The sequence below is a fragment of the Magallana gigas genome, chromosome 2 (genome assembly GCF_963853765.1).
Source record: "Magallana gigas chromosome 2, xbMagGiga1.1, whole genome shotgun sequence".
Classification (NCBI taxonomy): Eukaryota; Metazoa; Mollusca; class Bivalvia; order Ostreida; family Ostreidae; genus Magallana; species Magallana gigas.
The window spans coordinates 29,740,717-29,757,582 of NC_088854.1; the positions used below are offsets into that span (position 1 = coordinate 29,740,717).

General features: G+C 35.1%; 1 protein-coding gene across 3 annotated transcripts in view; it reads right to left on the reverse strand.

Annotated features, from left to right (window-relative positions):
* LOC105327399 (rho GTPase-activating protein 7) overlaps positions 1 to 16,866 on the reverse strand; it is a 67,254-nt gene that overhangs the window by 29,314 nt on the left and 21,074 nt on the right. For all 3 annotated transcript variants that reach the window (XM_066076045.1, XM_066076046.1, XM_066076047.1), the window contains 2 exons: positions 10,328 to 11,683; positions 4,017 to 4,044 (listed from right to left, as the gene is read on the reverse strand). In XM_066076045.1, the coding sequence (XP_065932117.1) occupies positions 4,017 to 4,044; positions 10,328 to 11,683 (1,384 nt within the window). The remainder of the gene's footprint in view (positions 1 to 4,016; positions 4,045 to 10,327; positions 11,684 to 16,866) is intronic.

A 16,866-nucleotide genomic window follows, 5' to 3' on the forward strand; every position in this document is an offset into this window, starting at 1 on the left:
CTATCTCCATTGTACGAGGATTTCCTACAGACCAGACCACCTGGTGATTTGCACATCTATATCTATGTACCTACATCGCACCTGTTTGTCATTCGGACCTCTATCTCCCAAAGGGAGATAACTGAATATATACACTCTGCTAATACACCTTGCAGTTCCCCCTCTCACTGAGAGGAAACTCTGGAAAGCTTCTAAACAATTCACCGCCCTGTGATGAGTTCTAATACTTTATAATATGTAATCATTTAGTTACATGATTCCAGTAAGTGGTTATATTTATCTTCAGATAATCACCCAGCACAGAGATGAGATCCCACAGTCTGTGAGAAAAAGGCTGATTCTTGCTGGTTTCCCTGGAATATGTAGGCACAACAACAGTGTGTTTCTCCTCAGCCTCGATAAACACACAACTTTTGATGATAAACTCTCAATTATAATTACATCATTTTGACCTCTTTAAATAATCCCTTATATACTAGGATCATATCAAGTGGGCAAATGTATCATGTAAGGGGCCAGGGGGCACCCCAGGTTTCTTCTTTCAAATGCTCCAACAACCACAAAGCGCCAGCAACTTTATCAAAAAAAGCTTCTGAAAATAACAGCCCATTACTTTGTATGTCTTGAACATCAATTACACAATCTACCTTACTGATTATATTAATATGATTATTCAGAAATCAGAGACAGCTGCTTGCTTTCTCCGCCATTGGACTACATCTTCTCGGGGCGCCCCTTCCATATGTAAATGTTGTCTTTGTTTATATACACAAAATTATACCATTAAAGGCAAAGAAAATGCAAATTAAATGCCTAATAAACCTTATACAGGGTTATGAAACCAACCAAGGTTCCAAGAGAGCAAGTATAATTAAAACAGATATATATCAGCATAGATCAATCTTTCCGTAGGTGACATTTGACAAAATGTGGGAGACCAGAACCTCTGCAAAGTTTAACATCATTTTCTGAGTAACATATAGCATATTTATTGAATCAAAATGATGGCCAAAGTATTTGAAAACATTCAAACCTGGAATGAAACACTTCTTGAGAGTTTAAGACTGATTGGGCAGTGCACTTGAGACGTACTGTAAATCTGGCACAATCAACATTATTATGTAACGAACACTCTACTCAACAACTGTCAAAATGCTCGAAAGAAATCCTGGCCGGGGTCAAGAGGATCCCCGTTTATTGACTTTTTTCAGAGCTAGTTTTTCATCCAATATTTGCAACATGTGTAATTTGGATTACTAACAAAGTACAATCGTCAACACGACCACCTGCATGAGAAGGAATTCCAATTGTTTGTGCTGTTATGTAATGACCATTACATTGTGTATCTAAGAATGGTTATCCCTCCCTTTAGTTAAGTAGTACGGGGCACGGAAATTGTCTAAATATTTTCAGGCATTTGGAATTAACGGGGAGAAAATAAATGACATTGCACAACATGAAATATATCTATCACCGGGGTGATACAACATGTGTACGGACCTGGCAAATTTAGAGGCTTTGGTTTGAAAACATTTATGTTATTGCTTGCTAGATTTGTTTAATTAAGTAATGAAATTCCCTATACAAATGTTAACCAATCGTTTAATGTGCGACTATAAAAACTCTTCGCTGATATTGATGTATAGGTGTGTAAACTTAATGACAACTAATTGTCAAAGCTTGGGGGAAAAACCTACAAAGATACGAAATACGCCATTGAAGAATTAGAAAAAAAAAAATTATCATTTTAAAAAAATCAACCAAACAGGATAAAACTGCCACAAATGTCAAAAAAATTCCCAAACAATCCCAATCTTCACCTAGGTTATCAGCCTCCGTTTGTTGATAACTGACTTCCTGCAATGGCCAGCCATTGTCTGGGTAATCTCTTTAATCCTATAGTTAACCTTCTGATGTCTTATCTGGACTCTGATTAAAAGATGAAGTAGATATCTTGTTTTTACAGTCATCACTGTGTTCACAGGAAACAACATTATCTACAGGTGGAAATGAAACCAGTTCCCAGAACTTGAGGTTTCAACACAAACACTTATAGTTCTTTCCCCCCTTAACTGTACTTAAATTCCAACATACTTGATTTTTCATATACTTTCAAGAACATTATAACAAATCAGTCAATGGCTGGACTTTAGTTTTTTTAACATATTTAATTTTTTGAATAGACATGTACCACCACAACTTTTATTTTTTGACCTTCACCCTGTCCCCTTTTTTCAAAACACATTTTAAGTTAATTTAGATTATAATATTTGTGCTTTTTTATGTTATTAATATTCATTGTGCATTTTTGAAAAACAATGTTGACTTTTTGAAGAAAACAAACTTGTTTTTAACATTCTTATCACACTTTATTTATTACCCTCCTCAGGTCTTCAAAAAACTAAATTCTTGACACATGACAAAAATATATTGACAATAAATTTACTAAATATAAATACACCTTCTTCAGGGAGACTCCAAATGCAATCCAAAGACTTAGACAAGATAATCTCTGCACTGCTATTATCATTGATATAGGGGTCATTGTGAGGTCAAGGTCAGTTATAAACACTGGGGAGGTGTAATCTATGGCATACAACCGTGGGGGTAAAATCTAATGCTGCATTATCATATTTTTGAAATCCATGAGCCTTGTCCTTCAGAGGATCTATTTCGGCAAGCTTAAAATTGTGGGCAAAAACCAAAAGGACTCGACGACATGTGTTGCCTTGATCGGTTGTAATCTGCTGAAACAGCTTTTACAAAGGCTTGTACGACAATGCAGTTAAATTTCTTACATTACATAGTAAGGGATAACATTCTAATCCCTTTAATGAAGAATCCCTAAACTTACCACAAGGCCATGTAAATATTTATGTCTTTTAGTTAGGGTCCCTAATCCCCTCCAATCTCATTTAATTCCTGAAAGCTGATTACGGACATGACAGCGCTATTTTTTACTCTAATTAGGTCAGATAGTAAAGGCACCAATACACTATTATGTCACCCCAATTTTTTTTGTCTTGTCTCCTCTTTTTGGATGGTATAGATGGACCAGCATGGTGTCAGTCTTCATGTAATGACAAGCACTTCATTTTTGGGTTATTGAGGACAAACCAGTATGGCAACCCTTCACCGAGAAACACTTTCCCTCTGATCGGAGTGACACAGAAGAATCTAAATATTGACATGGGGTTTATCTTTTTATCTACACGGAGTAATGCTTTTTTGTTTCAAAGTTTCTCATTACCTGGCAGGAGGTTCCAGACTCAGAAAATGGTTTCCACACCAAGACTACCTAACGAGAGGTTTAATTAGTCACCAAACTGGACTTAATGACATAATTAACGATTGTAACAACCCTGATAAGTAATTCAGACAACTTTGATGTTAACGTTAGAGGAGATAACCTCTCTCCCTTTCTTCTGTCCTCAAAATTCCAATACCTTTACTTAATTCACCCCCCCCCCCCCCCATTCCATGCATTGCTCAAGAATTTTTCTAGAAAGTATCGAGAAGGAGCAGAATCGTTCTTCTGAAAACATCAGCATCCCGATTGTTTAGGCGAACAGCAAGTGAGCATTGCATCTGGCAGTGATATCAGATAAATATTTGTTTTATACAGCCACCGAATCCCCCTGTCATGATCTTCCTCATGTTCAAGTGTATTCGCCTTGGCTTTCATGGCCAGACATTGTATTAGTGCCAGTATCATAAGAGAAAATGACATTATATATGTGTATAACCCTTGCAGTCATCATCTGATCTACAATTACATTTGTTTATACTTTCCAACTTACCTCCAAGGTCAGAAAATTGTTGCACAAGTACCGTTAGTTTTCATCCAAAATTAGAGCAACAGTAAATTACAAAATGTGTAATAACTTGACAAGACTTTAAAAAGGTCTACTGTTATTATACAAGGGAGACAAATTGTACAAATAAACAGCTAATTAGCAATGAAGTTCTATTAATATTTGATTAAAGTCTTAAGAAGATATAAAAGTACAACTCACCTTCCTCGGACTTGGTCCTCTGTATATTCTACAAGTAAAAACAAGAAATCAATCAGAAAGCTTGAGTACCCTGAATCTCTAGCACCCTTCAAACGACATGCAATGGCTGACACTCAGATCGCGAAGCACGTTCACTTTTTCACCCCAAAATGCTTTGCATATTTGAAAAATATAAAACCATCAAACATTTGCTCAACAGATAAATCTTAGTTTGTATGATACAAGTCAATATCCATAACTGAACGGTACCAGCGTACTGTCTTAACCAGTGAATAATCTGAAGCAGGGACCTCTCTCCGAGCCTCTTGAGACTGGAGTGGTCTCCAAAAATACATCTGGATGTAAATTTGTCATTTTTCAAAAATCTCTGGTCATATAACAAGTGGCAAACATCAAACACTATACAAAGTCTTTCATAAGAAACAGGGTTCAAGGTGCAGCCATGAAGCAAATGCTGCATGAAAAGGAAAAAACCTGCAATACAATCATGCTTCTAAGAGGTGAAAGGCAAATTAACCATATCATGTGCATCCATGATATCAAACATTCTTATGTGTAACTAATATTACAAAGAACCACAAAAAACCCCAATAATCCACTATCTAACTCAGTTTCAATTTTTTTCTATCAAATTCAACCTTGGTAAAAAAAAAAAAATTGACCCTATGATCTCTACCCAGCTGTCTTTCTCGGGCAGGACAAAAAATTGTGAATAGATAAGACAATAAAAAACAAAATGACCTCCATTTGTTTCCCCTTCATTTTGTCTCTTGGCACGTTACTGACAGACAACACAATGGCCCTGCCATGTATTGTTCTTCTTGCTTGGCTGCTTGTTGAGCCCTGATTTGGAAACTTGAGAAACAAGTCTGTCTTATCTTTTGCTTCAATGTCTTCTCACAATAAGGTGTTAAATTAAGAGAATTGAAGGTCTACCATGGAGCACCCATTATAAGGTACTGGAGGATACAACCAATTTTTTTTTTTTTTTTTTTTTTTTTTTTTTTTTTTTTTTACTAAAAACATGCAAGAATGTTTAACTATGTGTTAAAAAACCATTTGAGACATGTTTTTGCATCTGCGACAATGCATTTTCCAAATGAAGTAGACATTTAAAAATTGTATATTCTCAGATTTAAAAAAAAAAAAAAAAATTCTAAAAAATTGAATACACTTTTAAAACCTCATAATTCAATAAGAATTGATTGATGGAGATTACAAACATTTTTGGTGTCAATTTACTCACTGAAAAGGATGACCCCAACCAAATTTTGCCTTTTTGACCAAGATACAAGCATTACTCTTTTCACAATCAACATGAACAAAATTTGGACTTTGGACCCCTTTAAAACATTCATCTTTGCTGACATGACTCTTTTAGGATCCAAAGTAGGGAAAGGGGGATTAGAATGACCAATCAACAAAAGCCTCCAGTGAAAGGAAATCAATATCTAAATTCCTCTCCGATCAGCTCAAGAATTCCTTTAAATAAATTATTGTAGGATAACAGAATGCGTTATTTATATTACCAACAAACTTTCATCCCGCAAAAAACATCACAGCAAAGTGTAACAAATTGGAGGTAAATATAGAAAATTCTAATTTTGGGAGCTGGTTGGCTCGCAGCAATGTCCAACTCGTGATCAATATCTGTAAAAAGACTGATAGAATTCCAGTGACACACATTTTAAAATATCACCTTGATCTGTTAAGCCAGAGAAAACTACTGAGATCAATTTCGCTTTACTCTGACCAAATTAAGTCAACAAAAAACAGCGCTTTATTCATATCAACCTCCCTGGGTGTTCACCAGAGAAGTTCCCTATCACCATGACTTTTCATTATTACGACTATAGTTTTTTTTTCTTTTGCGGTCAAAGCTAAGATATTAAAAGAGAAACCTACACTTGAAAATAATTCCCAGATGCATTTCAGCTAAACCTACCACAACAACAAAAAATTGTAAATAAATATAAAGAATCCGGTCAAATTAAAAAATGTTCTCCTCTATGACACATATAATCTGGCCAATAAATCTCTTCCTGTTGGTAAACCTAACCACCTGCTACCCTTTGCCATTATTGTTTTAAAAACGTCTATCAAATTCTCAGTGGGTAATCAACTATAGAACTCATACAAGTTTTGTTTTTTGACTGCCGTAGTTCAAATTTCATACCATGTTATATTAAGATATTGTTATGTATCAAAAAACAAATAAAGCTTGTTCTGATGTACTGAACCTGAAACCATTAAGAGGATATTCTTTATAATTAGAAAATGGATTAAAATTTTTTTTTGTAGAACAGTTCCTTTGAGTACATATTAAATTGATAGGCAATCTACACTAGTTCCATTGTTGGTTGGATTCAACTACCGTACATTCTATAGGTTACAATGTTGAAGTATTATCATAGAACAGTTTTACAGGTGATGCCACAAGCAACCTTAAAGGGTTTATCCAATTACCTTACATGTACACAAACTTGTACAAATTGAGAGAGCAAACATTATGGCAAAACAAATTTCAAATTCATTATATAATGCTACTTAGTGACAGAGTTTGGAAACAACTTCATGACTTGCTTTCAAAAAAATAATCCTTACAAACTTCGCAATCAAAAGGAGGGTGAGAGTTTTCTATAAGGCCATTTTCAAACAATGCATTAAATTGGAATTTGGAAGTCCCCCCGACCTAATCTTGGTTCAAACTGAAAGTCCGTTTACATCTACAGAATAATATCAACAAATCGATGGCCGGACATTTCCGTTTTCGCCTGGTCCACATTTTAGGTATTGACTCTCACTATTTGAAATGATCCTTGAAAATCCACAAAAATGTACCAACGAAATAATCTTCCTTTCTTCTCTGGTCATGCTACAGACAGTTCTGTTTACTTGTCAAATTGGATTATTAATTATGCTCTAAAGCTTTTGAACCCAACTTTCACTCTTTTTTTCACATGTAATTCAAAAAATGTGGGCCATTAAATCCTCTTTAACTTTTATTGAACATGATAAACATTCATCAAACAAAATTTTTTTCATCAGAAAAATCATTTTTTCATTTTACCCAATCTCCTCTAGTTAATCCCCCGTTACAAACTTCACAATACCATGCCTAAATATTTTCATTTCTAATGCAGAGTAAAAGGAATAGGAAACCTCTTAATAGAGTCCCGAAACACTTATTCTTGACCCATTATTAGGGAGTTATTTTAGCACCTCTTAACACTAAAATAGCCCTTAATGATCATATTCAAGTGGCAAAAATAAACTACACCAATTATTAACAATCTGAGAGAGAGAGAGAGAGAGAGAGAGAGAGAGAGAGAGAGAGAGAGAGAGAGAGAGAGAATACACCAGGTAGGTTAAACCTGTAAGAACAAAAGATACCGGTACTAATTAAATGAATAATAGTCATACCTCTATCCATTACAAGTAGCACAATGCAAGAAAGAAATGACTGGGTCGGACAGTATAGAAGAGATTTGCCACTAGTATCAATGGCTAGGTGTGATTATTAGGTACGGTGTTTTGGTAAAACCTGTTGATCCTCAAAGCCTCCTAACAAAAACAAGACGGTCATCTACCTGTCGTCAAATGGTACTAGCATAACAGCTACGTAATCAGTAACACCCAGAATTGGATTAATACACTTCAGTGGAAATTTAAGCAGATCGCGATCTTTCTTGCAGGTTGTAAATAAAATATTCAGAATGATAAAAAAGCTATCAAGATCCAATGCAAAAATTACCATGATTTTATTTCCTTTATTTGACTCCCTTATATACAAATTACAGAATCTTTTACTATATAATCTAGCATATAAAATGAACTTTTAAATGTTTTATCCAAAGGGTCTTGTATTAATTAAAGTTGGCGCCAACCCCTTTCCAAAATAAGAAAGCAATAAAAAATAAAGTTATATAAACTCCAAAAAAAAACAAAAAAAAATCCCTCATATTTACCTTTCATATTCAGATCAGCATTAGGCACAATTAATAATAGATAGCAATGTATAATTCAATGACTTGTGAACTTTCTTTCATAAAAAGAATCTTAACTTGTAGAAGATATCACTAACACTTTCATGTTAAAACTCGAGCAATTATCAGTAAATCCAGTTAGCAAAATTTCTTTTTGAAAACGTAATATCTCATTAACTGGGATTTTGGTATGCTACACCAAACTACATCACTGCAAGTCAACACACCTGTAGTACATTGTACATTGTACAGCTTACCTGAAATTTCTTGCGGGCCGGTTCATATAGCATGGTCAGAGACTTGAAAAAGTAACAAAGTTCCGCCATTAAAAGACTTATAAATAAGTCCGCTTAACAACAGAAGTCAGCTTGGTAGGCGTTCAAAAGACTTCCATATCACCAGATAACACAGGTAAACAACATATCCCGATCCTTTCCCTTTCTCCTCTCCAGGAACTGTACCCGTATATAGTGATAAATTCCTACACTGTCATGATCCTCGGGTTCAAAAGCGATTTGAACTGTTACAAAAGTGTACTGTTGCTGACCAATATATACCAAAAAAAATTTCTTCTTCTCCTAATTGTGGGCTCAAAGAAAGCACAAGCGAAAATATGACTGTATAAATGTTCTTATGTCAACACTGTTTTGCTGAAACAAACATAACATGTGCCAATTGCTGAGGAGGGGTGTTTGCTCGAACAATTCACTGTTTTCACCTTGAATGAAACTAGAACCTAAATTTGCCAATTATGTCTATTTGGATAAGGCTCTATATATCTCAATCCGAAATCTGATGTTCCGTCTTTTGATTGGCTTAACTGTTTTAACACTGGAGTCAAACGGCCACACATCGATGCAGTTAATCTAACCGCTCTCAAGATCAGCGACCACAAAAGACCCCTATTATTTGCATGCAAACTTATTTAATCGCTAATCCTTTAAATCGCCCAGGTTCTAAACAGTTCACATCATTACAATACAGCCAAAAAACTGGTGTTTTGGCCTTTTGTTCTTTAAAGATTGTCAACATTTTTTTTTCATATAAATTATTTATACCCTTTCAAGGTTCTAAAAGATTAAGATTTTGCTAAAATAAATCTAGTCAAAGATATGCTTTAATCTGATTAATCCATCTTGTAATCTGTGCACAAAAAAATGAACTCCTTTGATCGCATTATCTAATAGTAACATTCTCAAAATATTTACATATTGAAAGATTAAGAAGTTTATAGAAAATAAATCTCCTCCAGTTGGTCAGTTTCATAATACATGAACGGAATGAACTTTTATCCGTATGCAATTGCAACATTGTGGCATATCAGCGAAATCCCAAGCAATGCCTTAACTTTTCTTGTGTATTATCCCTCTAATCCAAAAAGATAAAAATCTTAAATCTTTTATAATTCATATCTTAATCTTTGAAGAAAAAAACCAACAATGTTCTACATATGAATCTTTAAAAGTTCAAGAAATATGTAATAACATGCAGATTCAATTGTACCGTTACTTACTGATTTTTTAAAAATTTCTTTTGAAAAAAATAACTATCAAAAAATTATTAGGGAATGAAGAGTCAGAAGAAGACTGTTACAGCTAGTTGCTAGTGTATTAACTGCTGAATGTGAAGCTAATACCTTAAACCTTCCTGCTTTTGCGTCAGGAGGCATTTGTGTGAGGTCCTGCATGAACCTTCTTTCATGTCTCCCCATTAACAATTACCCATTTACAAGCCTCTTACAAACCCCAAAAGATCACAAATTGTGTACATTAACGCCCATTTTAAATAGAAGGGTACTTTAACATGCAAACATAGTGCAGCGGCAAAAAAAAAAAAATGCTCTAAAAAACTGACTTCAAAACAAAGAGTGCAGTGTCAAAAACTTTGCCTTCCTAACAGTTTGACATCTCTAATAACGGACCACAGTCATGCCAATTGAATTATCTGCAAGACTTCCGAAGATTAACAAAATGCATTGCAGCTGACACGTCTGGAATTCAAGCAAGGGTTATCAGTGTGTCCTATCGTTTGATTAAAACTGATAACTAACGGGATGAATAGCAATTTATTGTGATTAACTATCAGATTTTAAAATTCATTAAATGTACCTTTTGTTACATTTTATCATGCAATCAGACACTTGGATCTACCAGTGTGACTTTATAATATTAGAGTTATTTCCCTTGAAACATTGCCAAGAGAATTTTTTCAAGTAGCAAAACAGAGTTATCTTTCTTGCATGTCATTATCATCGAGAAAATTTCTTATAACTATTAAGAGCATCTTAGTACAAGTATATGAACAAAGAACAAGTCCTTCACTTACCATTGCAGGTGCTTTTTTCCTCATTTCTACAGCCGTCTCCTCCAGTGAGGCAAGTTCCTTATTCTCCATGGGGACTTCTTTCTCCTCTTCGCTTGGACTTGAGACCGGTTTATCACTTTCACTACTCTCAATGTTCTCTTTAGCTATTAAACTCGATTTCTTTCCTCTAACATTTTTATCCTCTTTCATTTTTTTATTCACCTTGGGACTGTCTGGTGAGGAGGTTGAGGAGGAAGGAAGAGGAATTGTATAATGTTGGAGGAGCCAAGAACGCGACTTCATTCTATCGGGGGGAGGGGGACTGGACTGGAATTTGGGAGGAAGTGTCCCGATCATTACAATGTTTCTTACAGTTTTATTCTGGTATTGATAAGCACAATACTTCTTGTGCATCTCATCCAACAAGGATGTCTTTGATGGAAGCGTTTGGAAACCGTTTTCAATGTGATGGTGATTGGCAAGTTGCTCTGCGACTGGGGCATACAGTTTTTTCCACTTGTTGGCAGTGGATCCATGCCATGTCTGTGAAACATCCTTCTTCAGGAAAAACTCTTCCTGTCTCCTCAACTCCAACTCCATTTCCACTGTGTCCATGTTATTAATCATGTTCTGTGCATTGTTACAGTAAATCTCATTGGCTGGCAGCCTTGGGCGATTCCTCCCTTTAGCCGATGGTTTTCTTCTGAACAAAACAGGACTCGTGGAGGCCACCATCACCTGCATTTCCGGAGACTGATCGTGGAAGAATGCCCCCATTCTATTACCTCTCACTAAAGCCTGAGGAAAGTCTGTGGGTTTTTTGATGGGAGCCAGTCTCTCCGCATCGCTACTACTTTTGTTCCGTTTCCGTGGCCTCTCTAATGAATCTGTAGTGTTGGTTCCCTGGGACACATGTTTATTAATCACTTGGAGTTCATCAAATGGGTTACTGTTTTCATCAAAAGAAGTCTGAACTGCAGTTGTGGATAAGCTCCTTCTATGACGAGGACTGGGTGTTTTCTTACTAAGCAACTCTCTATTCAGACTTGGATTCAGTTTTGAATTTTCATTCACATCAATTTCACTGTCCTTTTCCCTCCAAATATAAAAGTTGGAATTTTCTTCTGGGTACTGATCATTGACACTAAGACTCCGCTGTACCTTGCGGTAGGGCTGAGGAAGACTAGGCGAGGTATTGGACCGATGTAAAGCCCTGTGCTCTTTCAGTGTCTCCTGAATGATGTGTTCACTTTTGTCCACTGACGGCAGAAAATGGGGAGTAGTAGGGGCACTCTCCACTATATCCTTGTTGGAAATGAAACTGTTCCTATCATCGCTTTCACAGACCGAGGTTTGAAGCTCAAATTCGTTAAACTTCTGCAAATATAAAGAAAACAACAAAATCTTTAAAAGCACATTCAAAGGGCAGTAACTCCTTCATCATACAATATTATAAATACCAGGTACCTTTAATACAGAATCTGCATGATCTATTTTAGTAAATGGAGTCTGTCATTTTTGGTTCCAGTTATTTTGGTTTCATTAACTTATGTTTTCATAACATGCTACCGCTTTTGTAGCTTGTTTACAATTGAGGGACTAATCTCTCCTGTGTATCTGAATAATCAAGGCCCCTGTTGATCCAGGCAGATATAACAAGGTGATACAACAGTACCAATAGGCTAGCCCAAACCTCACCATTATCAGTATCTTATCTACAAACCATATCACACCTCTCATCAAAAAATGGATCCAGGCATCATGTGAAGTATCTTCAAGAAACTAGGACAAATGTCACCTTAGCTATCAGATGATTAGCAGTACATCAAATCAGAAAGAACCAATTAATCATTCTTGAGTTCCTTTCCCACTGAAAGTTGCAATGAAAAAAGTTGAGTTCACAGGTAAGTGCAATATTACTGCACAAAGAATGGGGTAGGAAAATGAAGAGGAATTTCAAAAAAGCACACATTCCACTTGATGACTCTTGCCCATATAACCTTGAGGTTTTAATAATACTTGAATCACCTCTTTCAGATTCTACAGATTTCCATTGACAAGTCAATGATTAAAATTAAACCCAACCTTGGGTGCAAAATTCCACAACCAATATACAAGCCAGTGACTAAAACATCACTTCCTAATGCAGAGGTGGTCAAGATAATAAAAAAAAAAGGATTTTTTATTGACCTAAATGATAAATTCAAGATTTCACCTTTTCTGAATCAAACTAAACTCTTTCTCTATTTTCCTATTTGAACAATCATGATGAAAGTTCAGGTAGTCAACCAACAAAAAGCCACCTTGGATTCTGAGCTCCCTTCAAGGAATGCATCCCCTTTCACTATCTGATTCAATCATTAAATGATGTCCCCCGAGTTGACTTTAGGCAAACAACAAAAACAATCACCACCATCTAAATTGTTCTTTGAATGAGACAACCCGACAAACAGCAAGATGAAAAAAATGCATTTGACAATCAGAGGGGATCAAAAGACCATAAGGTCTTTCATTGTACCTGGAAACAAAATTCGGGGGGCCATGACATTCCATAACATTGTGTACACTAACTCTCATTAAAACGTGGAGTTACTCTACACACCTGCTTATCCATTTAGATCAAATTGAGCAGCCCCCTTTAGATTTTGTTTTAAAAGATCCGACACCTTTTACAATGACGAAAAGTTATCTTGATAAACAAACTCTCCGAAATGTCAAATATCGTAACCTAGCAAAGATACATTTGGCAAAAAAAAAATATCAAGCACTAGAAATACTAATGATTTATAACATAAACAGAGGCTGGACATGATCTGAATACACAGCAAGCTACATACAACAACCTTGACTTAATATTTGACCTGAGGGCTTCCACGCCCTTAGACTGTTTACAAATCAGAAATCAGTTCCCTATATAGCTGTCAAGTAAATACTTGTGTATGTAGACTGACAAAAGGTGTAGATACATGTACCTATTAATTCGATCAAAGTCTGGGTGTACCATAAAACACACCCAGCTACGACACCAAATTTATCTTCCTTCTGCAGAAGTGGCCCTGTCTATTGTCACATAAAAAATCTGATTACGTCAACATTTTTCAGTAACCATCTTCTGCATGTACCATATTAGTAGCGATACAAAATTGATACATGTGAAAGTACAAATATAAGTTTTTTAAAAGCACGAGAGTCCCTCCAGTGCAGCGTGCTTAATTTAGCTCTGATGTCCTATACATGTAGTTGATGGTACAAAAGTACATTATGTGTTAAACAATGAACTAATGGTTTTCATATTTGCGTCCCTCATTCAGTTACAAAAAAAATCTATTTCTGTATGGCATGTCTTTGAACACAGATTGATATCAAATTTTTAAGAAACAGAAGCTGTTTCAAAGAAGTACTGTTATAGTAACTTATGTAGGAAAAACTGGAATATGATATACATGTACTGTGTCTGTTCAATTTAAAATAACTTATCACTGTATATGTATTACAAGCTTATCTTTTAAAAAGATTGGTGAGCTAGCGCTGTAGCCATCGTAAAACACAGAAGAAGATTTCTAAAACATTGGTTTATATTTCTGAATCGATTAATTAACAGTAGGAACGCAAAGTGGTGTAGCCTACTGGAATTGTGCTTGAGTGGGGTCTCAATTTGAATTGTGAATCTAGAGTGGACGTCACATCGGCAATGGCATAGCTTATTGCATTAATCATTATGTAGTTACTGTAATTTCAATTTCGAGGTGAAAATTTTCAAGAACCATTGGTACTGTTTTGTAGCAATCGTATCTTCTCGGGCCTTTCCGGCAAGCTCGGAAAACGTATCCGAAGTTGTTTTCCGAGATTGAAGGAATTTAAGATAAATAAGCTATCTATTATAATATTGAATATAACGTATAAGACCTTTAGCTATTGTTACTTTTTGACTTTTACAATAAAACACAAAACTTCATGTGAATATGATAAAACGAAATTCAAATGGTACATTTATCTACAGTAGTAAAGTATTCCCAGAATCCCCCACTATGGAGTCGAGCATGCGTATTCCAGTGAAAAGGACTAACGTAGTTGCTAGCGCTCGAGAGCGCTAGCAATAATGTTGACATCTTTACTGTTTTCCATCTCAATCAAATAACCAGCATGACTGAAGAAAAAAAAAAAGAGGTTAAAAACTAGGAAGCCTTACGACGGGACCAATGAACAGTTGTTGGGGTCATTTACACAAAACCAATTCACTTGTACTAAAAGCTAGCCCCCTATTACCAGTATAAGTATTATGACTAGACAGACGGACACATAATCAATAACATAATTAGTCTTATAACGAGATCCTCCGACCACAACAGTGAGAGGAGAAAACAACCTGTATATAAAAAAAGGACCTGTCCTCGATCCTGAACAGGTGGTCCGACCAATGACTGGACAGTTTTCACAGACAATGGCTGACCACATTCACACAAAGAAATATCACACAAAGAAATCAAGTCCCATTTCCCTCTGTATTTCCCTCAGGGGGAGTCTGCTCCTTTAATACTCTGTACCTATTTCACTTTAATTCATTAAAATTCATGAATTAAGATCATGATTGTAAATGTTTATAGGATTATGTACAAGGTCTTTTATCCTCATGTGCCCCATCTGTAGGTGGGGGGAGTTAAAGGATTATGGTGATGTAATTGTAACTCATCAGTGACAAATATCTTCTGAACTGTTAACTCAAGAGAAATGTACTGGTGGTATATATTGTTATCCAGTGATTTGTAAGAATTAAACTGTGTCACTTCAGCTACTGAAGTTGTCAAAACCTGGGTTGTTTTTTTTTTATATAACTAATCTATTCTTTAGTTCAACAGGTAATCCAAATACATGTATATGAATTAATATGTGACTTAAAAATTACAGTAGGCTCTTTGCTTTTTCAAATAAAAAAACCTGCTGAAACTAAGTACTGTAACATTGCAATTAACCACAATATCTAAGAAATTTTTTTAACCACTATTCATAGGACTAGGTCACTTAAGATCACCATTTACATCAGTTTTACCTCATTTCATCTAAAAGCATTTAATTTTAAAATATTTTATAAAAAAATCATTTTTTGTGAAAAGAAAAAGGATCTAGCTTTCCCTTCTTTACCAAAATTCACCCAATCATAAAAAAGTAATACCACAAACTACTTAATGAGTTTAAAACCAAATGATTGCTTTAAATATCTAATGCTTTATATTTCTTGATCATGGACATTAAAGTACCATGTAATACATAATTAACTGGCAGTAAAAAGCAATATTTTCTATAAATTTAACCTCAAATGTCTAGACAGATTTAAATCCTTTAGGAAATTGCTTTAGAATATACCAGTATATATAACATCAATGAATAAAAAGTTTTCGATAAGTTACAAATAAACATCGGTCCAAATTTTATGCGCCAAATACCCGCTATCAGGATTATCAAGGTAATGATTTGGCATTTCATGATTTAGTTAAGAATATAAACAGATCAAAACACATACAACTCTATAATAAGAAAACATGTCTGAACTATGATAATTCTTGACAGTCATTTCTCCATAAAGAGCTCTTTTATAAGATATATATTGAATAAAGATTTCTTTCTACAAGATGTATATGAATAATCTATCAATTTTATCTTGTTCTGTTGAATGAAGTCCACAGAAAGCTATAAACATGATAACAAAAAATAATTAACCCCATAAAACTGGCAGCTGTATGTGTTTTCAGTTTCAATATTCAAATGGAGATACTTTCCTTACATGGTCACAACTTAGTGTAGAGGACTAATGTCAACAAAAGGGAGTTGAAATCTTGGTGCATACATAATCACAGCTTTTGTATCATACCTGCATGTATGTCTAACAATAGAACATCAATTCACTGGGCCTTTGAAGATACACCATGCATGTTTTTTTTTATTCCAACCACGCAAACACCCAATTATCATATTAGCATAATACATGGAGATAATTCTCATCTTAAAGCGAGATAGATAACACACATAATCCAGTGATCAAATCAGTAACGAAAACACCAGATGATGATCCACCCAGCACCATGAATACACCTACGATGAGCGACAAGAAATCAATACAATATACGGATATTCATAGAGATAAATTAATGCATTAAATTCACCTAAGAGTGCAGGGAAAATTAACATCCGTGGCAGCTTAAACGCACAATCCTGGCCAGGTTTTTTAAAATCCCATATTGTCAAAAGATAAAATGATAAATATCAAGTAACAGTCGATTCCATGGCTGCCAGTCTTCAATTTGATAAAAACTCCCTCGTAGAAAAGCTGGTTATCTAAGGCAATGGTGTTGGTAAATAGTCAAAAAATGTTTCTCTCTCAAGGTCAAATCATAGAGGGACCCAAAAACACGCTGAAAAAAGATCTTACCTAAATACCTATAAACCAGGGAGGGCTTTTACATTGTGGACAAAACAAAGATCTACTTTCATCTATACAACTCTTTTGGAATTTAATACTACGTACTATATACGAGACTAACAGACCCCAACTTCTTCTCATATCT